The 21,072-nt window shown below is 42.5% G+C and overlaps 1 protein-coding gene across 1 annotated transcript in view; it reads left to right on the top strand.

The window, feature by feature from the left end:
• The window catches only part of insrb (insulin receptor b), a 73,782-nt gene extending 63,859 nt beyond the window's left edge, over window positions 1–9,923 (top strand). The window contains exons 17-21 of the mRNA XM_063012874.1: window positions 218–328; window positions 431–590; window positions 692–821; window positions 1,212–1,346; window positions 1,554–9,923. Of these exons, the coding sequence (XP_062868944.1) occupies window positions 218–328; window positions 431–590; window positions 692–821; window positions 1,212–1,346; window positions 1,554–1,890 (873 nt within the window). The 3' untranslated portion in view covers window positions 1,891–9,923. The remainder of the gene's footprint in view (window positions 1–217; window positions 329–430; window positions 591–691; window positions 822–1,211; window positions 1,347–1,553) is intronic.
• The last annotated feature ends 11,149 nt before the right edge of the window (window positions 9,924–21,072 follow it).

Below are 21,072 nucleotides of genomic sequence, written 5' to 3'. Positions count from 1 at the left end.
TCCAAACAACACTGCTGCACCTGCTGCACTTATATGGGCTGTCCATAAACTTTTGCCACACTATTGAAAGCAATAACTGACAATATATAATTAATATTATACACTTGTTTGCAGTAGGTATTCAAGAATAAGGAGTGTGTGATTTTGGACCTGCATTGGTTGAAGAGGGTAAAACCCATATGTGTGTGTGTGTGTGTGTGTGTGTGTGTGTGTGTAGGTGCGCCTTTTGGGTGTCGTATCCAAAGGACAGCCGACGTTGGTGGTGATGGAGCTGATGACACATGGAGATCTGAAAAGCTTCCTGCGATGTCTTAGACCTGATTCCGAGGTTCTCTCTCTATCTTTCTCTCTCTCTCACACACACACACACACACGCACACTATCTATGAAATAAAATCAATTCTAACGTTGTGTTCCTTGCCGTGTGTAGAATAACCCAGGTCGCCCCCCGCTCACGCTGAAAGAGATTATCCAGATGGCGGCGGAGATCGCAGACGGTATGGCCTACCTCAACGCTAAGAAGTTTGTGCACAGAGACCTCGCTGCTCGCAACTGCATGGTATCCGAGGACCTCGCGGTGAAGATCGGAGGTACTGCTCAACAAAACCCTCCCGGCAAAGCTGGTGTTGTCTGATCACGGAGCGGAGTAGTTGGTGTAGATCGGTGTGCTAATATGTCTGTTTCCTCGTAGATTTTGGCATGACCCGGGACATTTACGAGACTGATTATTACCGGAAAGGAGGGAAGGGCCTGCTGCCCGTCAGATGGATGGCACCAGAATCGCTGAAGGACGGAGTGTTCACTACACATTCGGACTGCTGGTGGGTTCTGATTCTGTCACTGGTTCCGTTTCAGCGCACGTTAGGTTATTGTATTCAAATGGTCACCCAGTGAATTGTACCCACTGCAACCCTGACCAGGATAAAGCAGTGGTAAAAGAGACAATGAATGAATGAATAGAAAATTGAATTTAACCCCCTAGCCACGATCCCTTTGTGAGTATCTACAGTCTCGCCAAATGACCTGTATTTGAATTATAATAGGGGATTTGACCCCATCCCCAAAATCCCTTCGTGAGACCCCATATTTCCCCCTGGATGACGTGTATTCGAGTTGTGATGAGTGCCGAGGTATCTCTGACGGCGTGTGTTGATGTAGGTGTATGAGAGAGTGTTCCCCTCATCAGCGCGTGTCGTGTTCGTGTCCCGCAGGTCCTTCGGCGTGGTGCTGTGGGAGATCAGTACGTTGGCCGAGCAGCCGTATCAGGGTCTCTCCAACGAGCAGGTGCTGAAATTCGTCATGGACGGGGGGCACCTGGACCAACCGGAGAACTGCGTAGAGAGGATGTAGGTTCAAACACACACACACATGCTGAATGTTTCGAAATGAAATCCCAGCAGTAGTGGTACTGAAGCCACTATAGCAGTCACATTCATGTGGTTATTCCCTAATACACTGTATAGTCAGAAGCACCTTATTATTAACCATAGCAATAATAATTATAATCATATTAATGATAACAATAATAATAATATTCATTTCCTCTCTTTTAGACTTAACCTGATGCAGATGTGCTGGCAGTACAACCCAAAGATGCGCCCCACCTTCACAGAGATCATCGAGATGCTGAGGGATGACCTGCACCCGTCCTTCCAGGAGCTCTCCTTCTTCTACAGCGAGGAGAACAAGGCGCCCGAGAGCGAGGACTTCGACATGGACTTCGAGAACATGGAGAACATCCCGCTGGACCCGTCCTCGTATAACCAGCGCGAGGAGGGAGGCTTCGGCAGGGACAGCGGCCCCTACGACGAGCACGTGCCTTACACGCACATGAACGGGGGCAAGAAAAACGGCCGAATACTGTCCTTACCCCGGTCCAGTCCCTCATAACATCTCCTTACCTTTTTTTTTTTTGTTCGTTGTTTTTAATTGTGCTTTTTTGCAGAGGCCCTTAAAAACAGATCTCAGGTCTAGTTTTTGTTTTGTTTGTTTTGGGAGGACTTCCTTTCTTCCTGCTGCCCAGTGACACGACCCGGATGCCGCCTCCTCGCTCGCGGGTCGCCTGGGTCACTGTTCGCTCTCGTCTTTCATTTTTGCCAAGTTTCCTGGTTGATGAAATCTATAAAACTGTGAATATGAAACGAACCCGTAACCAGAAAGCTGCTTCAGCAAAAAACCTCAAGAATTTCCTCAGTTTTCACTCACACTTTTGTCTTGATTATTTTTTTAAATGATTTTTAGATCGTGGCCTTTACGAGAGCCCCGATTCCTCTGAACAACGACTAGCGTGTTGGGCGGTGAACCCGCAGGATGGCACAGACTCTTCGAGAAGCAAACGTCGTCCTTTCGGTGAGGAACCACTTCGTTCCGGTCCCGGTGGATTAACTCCGATCCGTCTGGTGTTTGGTGAACGCGTTTTTAATTTATTAGCTTTGTGTTTTCCTCCTCCCTCGTCGTGGTTTTATCCTCGTATCCTTTTTTTATGACTGAAGGATATTTAAACAGTTCGGACCGAGGTGTTCCTCAGACTGACCAAAAGCTGCTGCTTTGATATCTAATGGGTATAAATATATAATATATACGATGTGTAGAATATTGATGGGTGTCAATATTTTATATACAACATGGGCAAACGTTGAGAATTGTTTTGTACATAGTTCAGTTTTTCTAAAGTTTTCAGATATCAGATCTATTTTTTCAGTGATTTTTTCAATGTGTTTTTTGTTTTTTTGTTGGTTTTACTTTTGAAAATCACTCACCAGTTCAACTCAGTACTCGAGCAGACACAAGATGTAGGATAAACAGGGGGCGCTATAACAGCAGGATAGACAGAGAGACCCGATCGTTCAATTTTATCCCATTTTATAGACGTTAGTGACAAAAGCTAAACGTTCCTGTATGTTTCTAAGCGTTTGTTCCTTTATTTTTGACCCGCCGTCCGAAATATGAGCAAAAATAATTAATCTGAATTCTTTAGTCTGATCCTTTCCAATCAATCGGGGGGATTTGATCAGCTCGTCCAAATCTCGTTCAAATCCAGACGAACGAAGAAAATACTAAGAAATTCAACTTTATACTCAAATTATCTTACGGATTTTATGATTTGTAATGAAACACGTTGTATTAAATTTAAAAAAAAAGCAAAATAGAAGCAATTTCACTAGTGGTCAGAATTTTGACTCCATTGAATACCAACCAAAAATGTTAAAAAAATAAAAGAACGACCAAAAAAAAAACTGGTACATGAATCTATTTTCGTGTACACTGGGCAACTTGAGGACATGGTGGAGGGTTAGACAAGTACTAAATGACAGATCTGCTCTCAGAAAAGAATTCTTTTTCTTATTTCGGGTGCTCCTATATTTTACGGGTCGCCTCAGCGGATCATTCTGGTCCGAATACTTTAGAATAATAATGAAATAATGTGGCGTGATTTATCTCAAACACTACAGCAGTTCCTGTTACGTTATTATATTATTATTTCAGCTTTTACCTCAGATTAAAAATAGCTGTTAGTAAATGTTGATTAAAGCAGACGGATGGAAACAGACTCCAGACTAAATCAGATGCCAAACCGCTTAAATCTGTCTACATTAAAAATATGTGGCAAACAGAATGAAACACACAATCCAAAATCAAACTTAATGAGATATGTCCTGTCATTCTCACAAAATTAAAAATACAACCAGAGAAACGTGTTGTATCAAGATGCCGCATCGGACACACGCATTTAACACAGTCGTATCTTATTAGGCAAGGCACATTTATCTGTATAGCACCTTTCATACACTGTGGTAATTCAAAAAGCATTAAAACATTCCTGAGATCCAGAACCTCAGAAAGGCTTTTAGCAAATACAGCAGACCCTTGACTTAGGAATGTAATTGGTTCCAAAGCACTGTTCTTAAGTCAAAATGTTTGTTGGTTAAACCTGTTTTTCCCATAAGAAATAATGTAAACAGAATTAATCTGTGCCAGACCTCCCAAACCCCCCTTACCCCTAACCTAACCTCTCTAATGTCTTAAATGCTCTTTTTTGTTATAAATACACGTATATTCTCCCTTAAATCTTAAATTATAGAATAGACATTCCTGTAATAAACAATAATAAACAATAATACACAGTAGTACTGTACATAAACACACATCACATTTCAGTTCAGTACGTGTGCTGTATCATACACCATAATACATTTCCTTCTTTATATATAAAATGTATCTACCAGAAACAACAATAACTCTCATATTTCTCTATTATTTCCTTCTTTATTTCAGTAGTGTTGTATTTTGTAGGTGTAACTGCACGAAAGAAAGAATACTTTACTGAGCCGAATTCCTTCTTCTCTCTCACTCACTGTCCCCTCTGTCTGATACACAGTGACACCTACTGGCAGGAGTAATTATACAACAACAAATGTAATAGATTTTTTAATTTTCTCACCACTGCGCTTCCTCTGCACCTTCTTTGAGGCCATTTTAATATAGAATTTTACAAAATATAAAGAAAACACCGAAAAAACACCGTCTGCTGTCCGAATGTTCGCTCACTATATATATATATATATATATATATATATAGAGAGAGAGAGAGAGAGAGAGAGAGAGAGAGACGGTCGGAGTAAACTTGTTCGTGACTTGTTCGTAATTCGAAATTTGTTCGTACGTTAAGTTGAAAAAAAAGATCATTCGTAACCCAAAATGTTTGTCTGGTAAACCGTTCGTAACTCAAGGGTCTACTGTATGGTAACGTGAAAGAATAAAATATAAGGGGGAAGATACCTCATTATGTGATATTTGCCAAATACCTTTCTCTATAAAACATATACTGACTGAATGTCTGAAATGATACCGAAAACTATCATAATAAATTTGAACCAAGCCAACATCGAAACGCCCTCGATTTCTTAAAAATAATAGGTCTAAAAGAACGCATATAAAACAGCACACACATTAAAATGATCCTCCCCTCCTGCTGTAAATATAACCACTGTGTAAACACGGTGTAAAACATCTAAATAAAGAAGTAAATAAACAGAATAAATCATCTCCCTCACGGTCTGGACCGGCTAGTCTGGTGGTGTAACATCTCTTATGACCGACCGCTCGTACGCCAGTCATGAGGCTGGATGTTAAACCATGAGACTCGGTTCACTTAACAAACATGAAGAACTTCCTCTGAGCTCTTCCAAAATGTCTTAATTTAACCAAACCACTTAGTGCTGTTTAGCACATGCTAACCACCCAGATCTATAAATTGACATCTGTGTCATGCACGGTTTCGGTTTGTTTTGGTTGAGCAGATTTAGTGACAGGACACAAAGAGCAAAAAAGGAAGTAGCACAGACGATTAACAAAACCCAAAAAACACCCAAACGTTCAAATTATAGTCATACAAATATTCTGATAAAGCAGGACTGTTTTTATTAGCTGGAAATCCCAACATCATAGATGAAGTGGAAGCTACTGGGGCATGAAACGAATAGCTTTCGTGTTCCTCTAACTCTTAGCGGTGCTAACAGAAGCTAACAGAGCACAGAGATAAAATGATTGCCATATTCATGTCATTTCACCTCCTCATATGCTAACGTCGCTATTAGAAGCTATTAGCACGAAACGCTAAAGTTACTGTTAATGTTGGTAATAACCTATACAGAAATGCTAACATGCTAATGCTAACGGACACTAGCAAGGCATTGAAACAAGCCTTTTGACATTTCTGTTAGAGGAATGTAAGCTCAGTATCAGTAATGCTAAAATGGCTAATATAATCTTGTTACTGCTAGCAATTATGAACTTCTACATAAATTCTACAAATACTTATGTGGCTAACAGAAGTGGGAAAACCCACATGGGAATCTGCAGGCACCCTAAAGTTTGATAGGGCGAAATTTGGGCTACCTGTTAATGGCTAAAGCTCAAGGGCCGATTATTGACCACTAAGCGACGTTATATGAACCTTATGACCGCGCCAACAGGTCCGGTGCTGCTCTGTTTTTCAGGTAGCAGAGCTCTACTGCTGCCACTTCCAAACGCACTAACACCGCTAGCAGAATCAAACAGATCATGAAACTCATGTGGAGCTAACGTTAGCACTATGGTTTGAGTTTGGCCAAGACTTAACGATGCAGATTTGATCATAACAATTGTTACCTGAAAGTTTGATGTGTAAAAATGGTGTATAAATAATGTACAAGTCCTCCTAGCTATCTTCACCCTGTTAGCATACGCGTTTATAAACCTCATCTACATAGCATATCGACGTAAATATTGTATCATATCAGTCAGTCATATCAAATCCACTTGTTTAAATTGCTAGGCTTTGCATACGGCGGGTAAATCAGAAGTTTTATTATAATTTGCTTGTTTCTTTAGTTTTTAGACACAGTCTACCTCAGAATTTTACGAAATACAGTCGAGCGGATCGAGTAGCAACATTAAAGCGAAGAGCTCGGAAAGATTTAGTGCTCTGCAGGATAATAAATCACATTATGGTCCAAAGATTCACGTTTAGAAAGTTGTGGACCTGATTAAAATGTAATATTTTAATTTGTGTGCACTTTATAGTCACACTAAAAGAACAAACAAAGAAAAATTTTTTATTATTTATTTTTTATTATTATTTTTATTTTTAAGACTTCCAAGGCTAATATATGTGAGGCAAAAAAATCACCTAGTTAAGTGCCAGCAGTGAAGCAGATTAAAAACAGACAAACCTTTTATTTTTACAGATTTTATTTATTTAAAAGCAGTCAAACATTTATTTTAGAGTTCTAATATACTTTTATTAGTTAAAAAGACAGAAAATGTCTCGCAGTCCTTCAGGAGGTCGTATCAGAGACTGTAACTGTCCTGTACGGTTGCCTTTTTCTTAAAATATAAAAATATATATACATTTATGTTTATGGGTGTGTTTCCCATCTTGTGCCCTAATTCTAACATTCTAAAGCAAGTTTATAAAGTTAGACCACATTTACGCAGCTAACACCAGAATTAAGCCTCAGACGCGAAGTTAGCTCTGACAAACAACATCCAAAATGAAAAATTACATTTTAATAAATGTTTAAATCATGCCTTTTTAAATCACGACATGCACCGTTGTGATCGTTATGTTATGTACATTTTATGTTAAATTTAAGTAAGAACGTTTGTTTTAAACAGTGACACACACTTAGCAAGGTTAGCAAACTAGCATGTGAGCTTAAGATCGAGCGCCCCCTAAAGTTAGCAGCGAACAGATAAAATCCATGACTTATTAAAGTGCAGGATTTGCTTACTGAAATATGAAAGTGCTTCATGAGCTTTAACGAGGCTCATTCTTTAAAATACAAACATTAATACGGAATGCTACGTGCTACACACACTGCGTCTTTAATCCCACACTAAGTGACGTTCACGTTCACCCAACGATAATCCGCGTCATCTAAGTCACTACATCACACCAAAATCTACTTTTTTATAAAAACTGTCGAGGTGAGTGATGGGACGAGGGGGGTTCTGAATACAGTCAACCAAATTTAGCATTAGCATTAGTCTGCGCTCCAGGTTTGCTTTTCTTGTGTGACCCATGTGAAAATGTCTCATCTTTGGGAAGCGAAACTGAATGAAACAGCTTTTATTTCATCCAATAATTATTGATTAATGTGATCTGGGGGATTTTATCTATCGTTTTTGTTGTTTTTGCTGTTTTTGTTGTTTTTGAAATATCAAAATGCTTCTATTCTAAATGCATCAATGGCAGCGATGCAACTGTAATGAAAAAATAAGAAATTATTACAAATTTAATACATTTGATCATTATTAGAATCTTTATGTAGCTTTGTTTTCATTGTCTTGACCAAAAAAGACTAAAATCTTTAAAGATAAACTTCTTTAGGTCCGCTGGGGGAAATACAGTATGTTGCTCTAGTATATTTGCTATGAGCATTTATTCAAAATTAATGTAGTTTTTTCATTTCCATCACTGTATCATGGTCAGGGTTGTGGTGGGTCCGGTTTCACTGGGCTTGAATACCCTGGACAGGGTGCCAGTTCATTGTAGGGTTTCAGCCACCCCCCTCCCTTAGACACAGCCAGTCGTCACCACCTGAGCACCTATTTATTATTATTATTAATATTGCAAAAACTACAACCTGCACCTTTCGACTTTAGTGACATTTTTAAATCGTGAACGTCCTAAAATAATCCCAATAATTATGCCACACATCAAAATCAAACTTGTTGGAACGAGTGAGGCGAGAATGATCGTTTTATTGGTGTTTTTTGTTTGATACACAAGCAAAACTAAATAAATTTAGCATTAGCATTGTAGCATCTAGCCTTATATTTTCATGTGAACGTTTCATGTTTTTCGTTTTATTTCCTTTATGATTCAGTCAGAACTAAAAATTCCCCCCTTTGTGATCCAAATGTGATTTTATTCTCTGTTAAAATGTTGTTTCTGTCTGTTCGGTGTATTTTTCTTTACTGTGAACTCGGAGAATGATTTTGCTATTTGCTAACTTTGTGTTGTTTTGGTTTGGCGGAGATGGACGATGCTGGACGATGCTCGCCTCCCCTCCTGCCCGGGTTTTTAGCTCTTCTAGGACAATAATCCTGTGTGCCAAAAAAAAATGCATCATTTTTATTTTATTTTATTTGTATTTTCTGTTTTCGTTTGAATCTCAGCTTTGCAGAAATGATTTCTCAGGGAGGCTCGGTCATGTGAAGCCTCTTGTTCATGCTGGAAATCCAACTCGCGGATTCTGGTGGCGGAATTGAAGAGCATCGGGAGGATTTTTGGGTCGTCCGGAGCCCCTCGGCTTGACCCGTAGTGCCTTGCACAGACTACAGACTTCAAACCAAACCCAGCCGTGGATCGGAACTCCCTGAACTCGAGCCTCGTTTGGGACGCGGAGTTCGAACCCAGATTTCAGGGCTCGTCGGAGGGTGAAACGTTTGTCTGCTTGGCTCGACATTACTGTATCGGTTATATGTGAATGATCTGTGTTTGTTGGGGTTTCGTTTGTTTTTGGGAGGGTTTGTGCTTCATATTTAAAGCTGAAATTCGTCTCTGCTTGGATTTGCTGTGGCGTTTTGCTTCATGCAGCAAAGCAAATATCAAATCGATCCACCTTGCGCAGCCCCTGATTCAAGATTCAACACGATCAAACAGATGAGAACAGGATACGTCCCAAATCTGAATTATTTATAGACATCACATTTCGGTCATTTACTGCACATAGAGTCACAAACCAAACACAAAGCACTTAATTTTTAGGGTAAAAAAGTTGAAAAGCGAGCTGGAAGGTCGACTGCGACAGGCTGAGGACGAAGCATTGTTTGTGTTTGTATTTTACTGTTCTGAGAGAGATAAAGTATTATTACATTTAGAGATGTTCCTTTCTATTTTTTTTAGCTATAAATAAACCGGGGCGAATTCTGAACGACTTTTCTTCCCGACTGTACACTTTTGCTATTATTGTACATTAAGATTTGGATTAAGATGAATTTTGTACATAGACCTTTTTAAGAAAAAACACACAAAAAATATAAAGAAAGAAAAGCGTCACGTCCTCTCGGTCCCGGGCGGCGGTCTGGATGCGACTTTTCTTTTCGTGGTTTTATTTCATTGTCTTGTACAGACACATGTTTGCTATTTGTTGAAGCTTCCTCACGATCAAATTCTCCGAGTTTTATAGCACAATCAGATCATTTTTCTTAATTAAGCTGCTTTTTCTGACATGAAATTCTCCTCACAGAGAGCATCACATGTGGACGAGACCTCTGCAGGGTTCCTCTGGCCTTACATTGTTCTTAACTTCTAATATGATTTAAATTCTGTAAATCTGAACCCTAGACGTCTTTAAAGGTCTTAAAGGTTTCTGATGTTTGTGTTGGTTGTGTTTTATTAAACAGACGCTTCAGTGATTTTTCACTTCTCTTCACAGCTCTTCCTGCCGTATCTGTAGTGTGTGTGTGTGTGTGTGTGTGTGTCGTGTGTGTGTGTGTGTGTGTGTGTGCGATTACCACGGACAATAATTTCACCACGTTTAACTGTACTGAGAAAACAACCCAAACTCGATAAATTTACACCAATAAATGCAGCATAAAGGCAAAAATGCATCCTGAACGAGTTGCGTATTATATTTATAATTTTATTTTGACTGTTAATGATGTCCAGAATTGAATTTCAATTCTGAATTATTTTCATATTTAACTCGTATTCATTTATTGCTGTTCAGTGCAGAATAAAAAAAAAAAGCAGCAAATATATCACATTAAAAAACTCAAAGCTTCCTTCTGTAAACAAAAATCAGTAACTGAATGGGATAGACAATCCAAGATCAAGTCTGAATAAATCACTTCCTTTGTACACTATATGGACAATAGTATTGGGACACCCATTCTAATCTTTGAATTCATGTGTTTCAGCCACACAAATTGCTAACAAGTGTAATAAATCAATCATATAAAGGAAGCAGCAGCAGTTTAGGGAAGGCCCTGTCCTCTTATCTGTCCCAGCATGAAAGCGGGTTCTAAAATATAAAGACGTGAAGAAAAGCTCGGTTTAAAGAAACCCTGACCTCAGCCTCACTCAACAGCTTTGGGATGAACTGGAACACCCTACAAACGCTGTCATCTGTTGACCGACCGGTCACAAATTCCCACAGACAAACTTCAAAGTCGTGTGAAAAGCCTGAGGTCCAGCAAGCTCATGGTCGGGCGTCCGAATACTTCTGGCTGTATAATGTTTACAGACACGCCCGGCAGTAACTGACTTGAGGTGAGGTGTGTCTGTATGAAATGAATTTGGGAAAGATGCGTTCCTGTTCCAGCATGACCGCGCCCATAAATACAGTGTATCACAAAAGTGAGTACACCCCTCACATTTCTGCAGATATTTAAGTATATCTTTTCATGGGACACCACTGACAAAATGACACTTTGACACAATGAAAAGTAGTCTGTGTGCAGCTTGTATAACAGTGTAAATTTATTCTTCCCTCAAAATAACTCAATATACAGCCATTAATGTCTAAACCACCGGCAACAAAAGTGAGTACACCCCTTAGTGAAAGTTCCTGAAGTGTCAATATTTTGTGTGGCCACCATTATTTCCCAGAACTGCCTTAACTTTCCTGGGCATGGAGTTTACCAGAGCTTCACAGGTTGCCACTGGAATGCTTTTCCACTCCTCCATGACGACATCACGGAGCTGGCGGATATTCGAGACTTCGCGCTCCTCCACCTTCCGCTTGAGGATGCCCCAAAGATGTTCTATTGGGTTTAGGTCTGGAGACATGCTTTGCCAGTCCATCACCTTTACCCTCAGCCTCTTCAATAAAGCAGTGGTCGTCTTAGAGGTGTGTTTGGGGTCATTATCATGCTGGAACACTGCCCTGCGACCCAGTTTCCGGAGGGAGGGGATCATGCTCTGCTTCAGTATTTCACAGTACATATTGGAGTTCATGTGTCCCTCAATGAAATGTAACTCCCCAACACCTGCTGCACTCATGCAGCCCCAGACCATTGCATTCCCACCACCATGCTTGACTGTAGGCATGACACACTTATCTTTGTACTCCTCACCTGATTGCCGCCACACATGCTTGAGACCATCTGAACCAAACAAATTAATCTTGGTCTCATCAGACCATAGGACATGGTTCCAGTAATCCATGTCCTTTGTTGACATGTCTTCAGCAAACTGTTTGCGGGCTTTCTTGTGTAGAGACTTCAGAAGAGGCTTCCTTCTGGGGTGACAGCCATGCAGACCAATTTGATGTAGTGTGCGGCGTATGGTCTGAGCACTGACAGGCTGACCCCCCACCTTTTCAATCTCTGCAGCAATGCTGACAGCACTCCTGCGCCTGTCTTTCATAGACAGCAGTTGGATGTGACGCTGAGCACGTGCACTCAGCTTCTTTGGACGACCAACGCGAGGTCTGTTCTGAGTGGACCCTGCTCTTTTAAAACGCTGGATAATCTTGGCCACTGTGCTGCAGCTCAGTTTCAGGGTGTTGGCAATCTTCTTGTAGCCTTGGCCATCTTCATGTAGCGCAACAATTCGTCTTTTAAGATCCTCAGAGAGTTCTTTGCCATGAGGTGCCATGTTGGAACTTTCAGTGACCAGTATGAGAGAGTGTGAGAGCTGTACTACTAAATTGAACACACCTGCTCCCTATGCACACCTGAGACCTAGTAACACTAACAAATCACATGACATTTTGGAGGGAAAATGATAAGCAGTGCTCAATTTGGACATTTAGGGGTGTAGTCTCTTAGGGGTGTACTCACTTTTGTTGCCGGTGGTTTAGACATTAATGGCTGTATATTGAGTTATTTTGAGGAAAGAATAAATTTACACTGTTATATAAGCTGCACACAGACTACTTTTCATTGTGTCAAAAAGTCATTTTGTCAGTGTTGTCCCATGAAAAGATATACTTAAATATCTGCAGAAATGTGAGGGGTGTACTCACTTTTGTGATACACTGTACATGATTCGAATACATAAGTCCTGACCTCGACCCTGTTGAGCAATTTGGGATGAATTAGAACCTTCATTTTAAGCCAGGTCTTGAAATCAATCATGCTTTTGATGAAATAGGCCCAAATTCCCACAGACGCACTCCGAAAGACTGTAGAAAGCCAGATTTGGTTCAGTTTTGTCATCTTTCAATTAGCTGAACCACACAGCACACCTCAGAAAAGTAGTTCCGGCTCTTTATTCCACCTCAGTTCAGGGAAACGTTTGGGAATTCTTGTCCGTGGTGGTCCCACATGCGCTACAGACACAGCGGGTGGAGATTAGCTCGCTAAATGTTGAAGCGTTGCTTTAATATGAGGCTAAATCCCTAGCAGCGGTCAGGTCCAGCTTCCCTATCGTCCAGTCCTCATGGGTGTGCGTACACCTGACGTACGCCGTGCTCTGGTGACCTCACACACACACACACTGTCACATCATCAGGGTCAGACGGTGCCATGATCAGCTGGGCGCGGCCTCGTTTGCTTTCGTTTCGTTCCCTCCCCTCATGGAGAGCCAAGCAGTGACGTGTACAGAGAAAATGTGGCAATGAGATGAAATGAAATCTTGCTGTGTGTAAATTATTCAACAATGAACCGTTTATATTAAAGATGATGAAATTAAAACGTCTCTGAGGTCCTGAGTTATTTCTCTTTATACACTTACAGTTTGACAGGTGGCACCGTGGGGCCGCGTGGCAAACCGGGTCCTGAGGACCTGCATGTTCTCCGCAGCAGTGTGCACACTAGGGACCTGGGTTCAGTCCTCACTCCCGGTCGCTCCCATCATCCTCGTGGTTTTTCCTTCAGTTAGATTCTCTCCCAAATTATATGAAAAAAACATGCAGAAGGTGGGTTGGCTACTCCAAGATGCCTGCATGTTTTCCCAGAGTCCACCTGGGTTTCCCTTAGGTTCTCCCTGAGAGCACCAAGACCCAAAAGGAACCCGTCAAGTAGCGACATGGTGAGTGGTTCAGATGGAAGAGTGGGTGCTGTGAAGCAGTGTGCACCCTAGAAACCTGGGTTCAATCCTCACTCTCCTTGTGCTTTTTCTTCAGTTAGGTTCTCTCTATAATTATATGGAAAAACATGCAGAAGGTGGGTTGGCTGCTCCAAGATGCCAGCATGTCTTCCCAGGTCTTCTCCATAAGAGCACCAAAACCCAAAAGGAACGAGTGACCGAGATAATGTTTTTTTTAAATGTGCGCCCTTGGGACCTGGGTTCGATCCTCACTCTCTGTTACTGCTATGAGGATCTTCACTGTCACAGCATCCTTGTGCTTGTTCCTTCAGTTAGGTTCTCTCCCAAATTATATGGACAAAACGAAACATGCAGAAGGTGGGTTGGCTGCTCCAAGATGCCACATGTTTTCCCAGGTCTTCCTCAGGTTCTACGTAAGAGCACCAAAACCCAAAAGGAACCTGCTAATGAATGAGCAAGATGATATTATTCCAGATTAGTGACACAGTGAGTGGTGCAGATGGAATAGTGGGTGCTGCACAGCAGTGTGCACCCCAGGGACCTGGGTTCAATCCTCACTTTTGGTCACTTTGAAGCATTTCACAAGATCTCACAACCGTCTTGTGTTTTGTCTTTATTTAGGTTCTCTCCCAAATTAAAAAAAGCATGCAGAAGATGGGTTGGCTGCTCCAAGATGCCTCTAGGTGTGATTCTTGGCCTGTAGTTGATTGATACCCTATTCAGAGTGTATTCTGACCCACTGTGACCCTGACCAGTGCAGTTTGCTTGGTGTTACATGTGTGACTTTGAGAGAAAGTGGCTGGTGGGACCGAGGGCAGCTGCTACAGTGAGTGAGTACCAAGTGTCAAAGTGGATGTGGCTAGAAGGTCCTGGGTTCGATTCCAAGGTGGGGCGGTCCAGGTACTTTCTGTGTGGAGTTTGCATGTTCTCCTCGTGTCTGTGTGGGTTTCCTCCGGGAGCTCCGGTTTCCTCCCACAGTCCAAAACATGCAAGTCAGGTGAATTGGAGATACTGAATTGTCTGTGACTGTGTTTGAGATTAAAAACTTGAGCTGATGAATCTGTAAGCAGTAACTACCTGTCCTGTCATGAATGGAACCACAGTGTGTAAAACATGTCGTTAAAATCCTAATAAATAAATAAATAAATATTAAAATGGTCCAGACTGAACCCTTCCTCTTTATTTAAGGAGCGTGTTTGGTACGTCTAATTATGAGAATAAACAAAAGTGCTGCTTTTGGGCTGCGAACTTCCTCTTCTGTTCTGCAAAGTGCAAATGTACAGTTGATCTCACACTCCCTTGCACCACATCCAGTTCTGTATCTACACACACACTCAGTCACGTGTGTGTGTGTGTGTGTGTGTGTGTAGCTGCAATGAACACATCACACACACCGAGCTGCTTTTACACCTGCTTTACATGCACCAGCATCTTTTTAAAACTGTGCCACCCTGTGAACTTGTGTGTGTGTGTGTGTGTGTGTGTGTGTGTGTGTGTGTGTGTAGGAGGGCTTTATCTGATGTTGAACCACATTAGAAGAAGGAAGTAGTCAGAAGATCCTGAGTTCACATTTTTGATTCTTCACATACAGTGTTGAGCACAGAGGACGTGTTGGGTTGTTGGGTTGTCGGATCAGGACCTGCTGCACCTCTGCTTGCTTTTATTGATTTATTTATTTGTATTTTTATTGGTTTTGGGATTTCTGATCTTGAAAAGACTTTAAAAGTGGTGAGTGTGATGTTTTTGCTTATTAATCAGCTGTGGTGCCCATCAGAAGGTACCAACTGGGGGGTGTTCATGAGGAATTTAAATACATATGGACTCGTACTGACACTGTAATGTGTGATTTATTACATATAAAGTCATATTAAAACATATAAAGGATTAAATATACGTACATTTATACTTACAGGAGTTTAAAATGTACAGAACATGCAGTATGTGCAGATTGCTCCACTTGCATTAATACAGTTCCACAGCCTTTGCTCTTCTAAAAACCTTCATACAAGATTTTGAAGGCTGTCTGTGGGGATTTGTACCCATTCCGTTGAAATAGCATTCATGAGGTGAGGCAGCGATGTAAAACGAGAAGACCTGACTCCTCATCGGTGCTCCAGTTCATCCCAAAGATGTTGGGTGAAGTTGAGGTCAGCGCTCCTCACAGGCCGCTGGAATCCCTGCACACCAAACTGGACAAACCGAGTCGTTATGGGCGCTGCACCACAGTATAAAAAAATGCTATATTATATATAAAACAAATCTATTGGTTTTTATCTTGAGTAGATCAAAACCAAAAGGACCTGCGGGAGGAATGAAAACTGTATGTCCAAAAGTATTCGGACGTCCCATTTCAAAAACCAGTAGTATTAAAACCGAGTGACGTCTGTGTGATCTTTTCAGAAGAAGAAGAAGAAGAAGAACCTTTATTGTCATTATACTTGCATACAACGAAATTTAGTTAGACACTCTCTGAAAGATAAAAAGAAGAAGCAAAGTATTTACATAAGCATATGGATATTTAAAAAGAGGCAAACATATTTACATAAGCATATGGATATTTAAATTTGTGAATTTCCCCACTGTGGGACTAATAAAGGATTATCTTATCTTATAAGCATATGGATATTTACACAATAACCAGTACAATCTAAAGTATGGATTTCAAGATAAATAATAAAATAAATTATGGGTGAATATGAATATGTAAGGTGACTGTGCTGTGTGGAGATACCAGTTCAGTTTCAGAAATGATTTATGTTGAGTGAGAGAATGGTTGTATGAAGATGTGCAAATACACAATGTTCAAGTTCACAGTCTATGAGGTGTTGGGAGGGGTGATGGAGGCCACAGCTCTTGGAAAAAAGCTGTTTCTCAGTCTGTTAGTGTGTGCACGAATAGCTCTGTACCGCCTCCCAGATGGTAACAGGGAGAACAGATAGTTCCCAGGGTGTTCAGCTAGAACGACAGCCGCTCTTCTGAGAAGTGTGTCTGTGTGTGGGAATTTGTGCCCGCTCAGTTGAAGGATGACAGCGTTTGTATGGCTGGGCGATGTGGATGTTCCTGTTCATCCCAGAGCTGTTGAGTGCAGGACACTGGAGCTTTTCTTCATGTCTTTATAGAGCGTGCTAATACTGGAACAGGAAAGGTCCTTCCCTAAACTGTTGGATGCATAGCATATGATTTCCTTCATGTAGTGATTTATTACAGCTGTTAGTGATCACCTGTTGTGGCTGAAACACATGACAACCTCACGACTCTCATGTGACCCACCACTTAGCTATCGGCCAGCCAGACATCCACACAGGCATGATTGGTGTCTAGTGTCTAAGGGTGGCCCAAGCCCTGCCACATTCAGTAGTAGCAGTTGTAGCCTAGTGGTTAAGGAACTGGACTAGTAATCGAAAGGTCACCTGTTTAAACCCCACCACTGCCTGGTTGCCATTGTTGGGCCCTTGAGCAATGCCCTTAATACTCATTTGCTAAGATAGTACACTGTCACAGTACAGTAAGTCACCTTGGATAAAAGCGTCTGCTAAATGCTGAAAATGTAAACGTAAACGTCCCGCCGCGTCCCTGTTCGTTTTCTAGCTACCCGGGCGTCTCGTTTTGCTTTCGTTTTTTCAGGTCTGGAAATGAAAATCTCAGATCCTCTCTCGGCTCTCGCGGCTCTGTACTGCGAGAGTCCGTGCGAATGGTTTGAGGTCTTATGAGGAGGTGATGTAGTGCCGGTGAGTGAGGTTCAGCGGTCCAGACCGTCTCATCACACAGAAACGTATTCGGAGACCACACAGCGGTCCGTGAGCCGGGTCTGGAGTTCGACGTCTGTGCTTAACGTAGATAACGTGCAGTGGAAGTTTATCTGACCCCAGATTTTTTCCACGAATACTAACATGCCCAAACATGTTCTCCTTCCCCTTAAAATCCTCACGTGGGTTCCACATTCTTCATTAAACTGCATGAACGAATCGGAACGTTTTGTAATCAGACAGAAAATCAAACAATTTAAAGCATTTTGAAGCTGCAGTGGCGCAAGTATGCAGACACCCACCCTGACCATCAAGATCTGCTGTGTCAGCCACGCCTGGTGCCAACAGTCGTATTAAATCTTTATATTTTTATATAGACGTAAAGGTTTCATTTGTTTGGCGGCACCCAGGTGGCACAGCTGGATAATCTGCTAGCACACCAGAGCCGAGATTCCGAGCTTCTGAGCTTCTGAGCTTCTGAGCTTATGGGTTTGAATCTTGGCTCTGCTACTGGTCGGCTGGGCGCCCCCTTGCGGGCACAGTTGGCCAGCTGGGGGGGAAAGACCAGACTAAGGGGTAGGGTTGCCCAGGGTGGCTGTACAAATTGGAGGAGTGCAGGGATCGGGGCGTGGCTCTCCGTACCACCAAAGTATGGGTGAATAAGAACACATTGGTAGGACTGTGCACACATCAGAGGGAGTGTGTGTCAGGCGAATATACACTCTTGTTGGACGCCGTCGGGATCCCCAGCAGCGGATTGGCTTTGCTAAATTGGGAGAAAAAGAGGGAAAATGCATAAAAAATAACCCCAGATCTCCAAAATTCTGGGTGGTGTCCACATATCTGTGGCTGCGAAGTGTTTTTCATACACTTTACATACACAGAATGGTCGAAAGTATTTGCACGCCTGACCGTGAGCATGTTGGACGGCCTAACCCAGAACAGTATGTGTTAGAATGAAGTCTGTCCTCCTCCCTTTGTTGCAATAACAGCCTCCACTCATCTGGATAGGCTCACAAGATTTTGAAGTGCTGCTGTGAGAATTTGTGCCCGTTTGCAAGGTCAGGCGCTGATGCTGGATGGAAATGCCAGGCCGAAGGTGTGCGATCGGGGGACAGTGGGAGCTCAGCGGTTAAGGTACCGAACTAGCAATCAGAAGGTTGCAGGTTCAAGCCGCACTACTGCCAGGTTGCCACTGTTGGGCTCCTGAGCGAGGCCCTTAACCCTTAATTGCTCAAACTGTATTCAGTCAGAATTGTAAGTCAGTTTGGATAAAAGCACCGGCTTAATGTTGTGAATGTAAATAATTGATTTATTACACCTGTTAGTAACTGTTGTGGCTGAAACACACACATGTAATAATTAGAGGGGGCGTCCCAATACTTTTGTCTGTACAGTTTCAGCTCTGGCTGATTGAGTCTCGCACTCTTCAACTCTATTTATCCTAAACTTCGTTACCCTGCCCTCATTCTGTCACTTTCCCGGCGCTCCTCATCCTCCTCAGATCGTCCTCAGATCCTCGGACTCGTCTTCGTTCCTTCGTTTCAACATCCAGAGAGGCTCGGGTCCAGCCCCCGTCCTCTCTCTCTCTTTCTCTCTCTCTCTCTCTCTCTCTCTCTCTCTCTCTTCCTCTCTCTCTCTCTCTCTCTCTCTCTCTCTCTCTCTCTCTCTCTCTCTCTTGTCCTCTCTCTCACCGTCCCTCTCGCGTTCGGCTCAGATGTTCTCGACTCTTTGTTGAACTCTGTGTCTTCCCTCTTCGCTCTGATGCACTCCTCGATTTCGTCTCTTCATGGCTGATTCACTTCTGAACCATTCCTGGCCGTCCTTCTCCAAGTTCTGGATGAAACGATGGTCCTTCAAAAGAGGTAAAACCGACTGATTCTCTTCTGTGAAGCTCTGAGATGATCGTCTGTCCTAAAATTAATAAAATATCATGTTATTTTTGCTATGTTAATTATTTTATTGTGAGTTTTTGAGACAATCTGAGCTGTGCTGCCGGTCGGCTGGGCGCCTCCAAGCAGGCACAATTGACCAAACTCTCCAATAGTCTGCTGGGTGGCAAAAGTTGGGACTTAAAATGGGGTGGGGGCTTGATGCTGTGTAAGGACCCTGGTTAGTAGCCGAGGTGCCTGTACACAGAAGTGGAGGAACGTGAGGATCAGTGCATGACTCTCCCTCACACATCGATCCACTGAAGGACGAGCGAATAAGAAGGGGTCAGTAGAGTGTACACACATCCACAGACTTCATGTTTCTTCTGGAGGTGACTGAGTGGTGCCGCGGTCTAGTATGCTAGCCCACAACCACTGAGATCTTGGTTTGAACCTCAGCGGCGCTATTGGCTGGCCAACACGTCTGTGTGGCCGCTATCCAGACGTGATTGGCTATGTTTGAGAGGTGGAACCGGACCCATTGCACTCCTGACCAGGTTAAAGTGGTGGATGAAATGAAATGCTTGTTACAGGACCGCTTAACGGCTGCAGTCGGAGAGTGTAAGGTTGTAAACAGTGTCTCCTCTGGACTGTGCTGGACAGTTTTCGGTAACGTAGGGTGTCAGGAACGCCCCCATAAAAGGATGTTGGAGCATCAGCGGCGGAGACGTGGTTTACACAGCGCACGTTTGATGTGGATTTGTCACGCGTCTGGAGCCGAGAGGGAATTTACTGTTGAGAATAAGCGGCGTGTCGGGTGTTTGTGTGAGTGTGTGTTGTTTAAACACAGGTTAGTGGTGTTGGGGGGGCGGGGGGGGGGAGTGAGGGGTCTGGATTGTTTAATTTTACACTGTAGGATCATTAGAGAGGAACTTCCTGTGAGCAGAAACCTGATTTCTCTGATCTAACACCAGCCGTCCGGCCCAAACACAGACTTTATTAATAATAGAAATAATAACAATAAATAAACATAAAACACCAGTGTGTGTGTGTGTGTGTGTGTGTGTGTGTGTGTGTGAGTAAAGAATGTGTGTGTGAGTATTTTATCTACATTCATGGTCAGAATGTGAAATTTGACAAAAAAAATTGATGGATAACGGACGGACGGACAGATGAATTGATAAACTGATGGATGGACAGATACATGGACGGATGGATGGATGATGGACGGATGGACAGATGGATGGATGAATGAATAGCTGAATGGATGGATTGATAAATGGATAGATTAATGAATGGATGTTTAGACGGATAGACTGATGGATGGATGATGGACGGAGGGGTGGATGGATGGATAGATGGATGGATGGATGAACAGATGGATGGATGAATAGGTGTGTGGACAGATGGATGGATGGATGATGGGTGGATGTATGGAGGATGGACGGATGGATGGATGAATAGATATGTGGACAGATGGATGGATGGATGGATGGATGAATGAACAGACAGACAGATGGATGGATGGATGATGGATGGATGGATGTGGATAGATGGATGAATGAATGGATGAATAGCTGTGTGGACAAGGAACGCCAATCCATCCTGGGATCTCGGCCATCCTTCACTATATGTACACACCTAATCACGTCTGTGTGTTTGTAGACGCCCAACCAACCAATAGCACCAAACCCTGGATCCCAGCGTTACTGAGCTAGCGTAATTTATCTCTGTGCAACCTGAGTGCCCTTATTATCTTGTTCTGCGTTTTATTTTGTGTCCTAAAACAACAACGTTTCATGTCATTGTTTCCTTCTTTATGTTGAATTAAGGTTGTTTTAAGGTAGTTGAGAGTGAATTGCACTCCATACGCAGGCAGTAATGTGCACGTATTTAACACAGCTTTGATGAACGAGGGTCACCGGGCTCAAAGCTCTTAGTTGCTAAAGCCGCCAGCGCTAATTTCCGT

This window comes from Trichomycterus rosablanca, chromosome 17 (genome assembly GCF_030014385.1).
Source record: "Trichomycterus rosablanca isolate fTriRos1 chromosome 17, fTriRos1.hap1, whole genome shotgun sequence".
NCBI classification, from domain to species: Eukaryota; Metazoa; Chordata; class Actinopteri; order Siluriformes; family Trichomycteridae; genus Trichomycterus; species Trichomycterus rosablanca.
The sequence above is the reverse complement of the archived record's forward strand: the minus strand, read 5'-3'. Positions and strand labels throughout refer to the sequence as shown.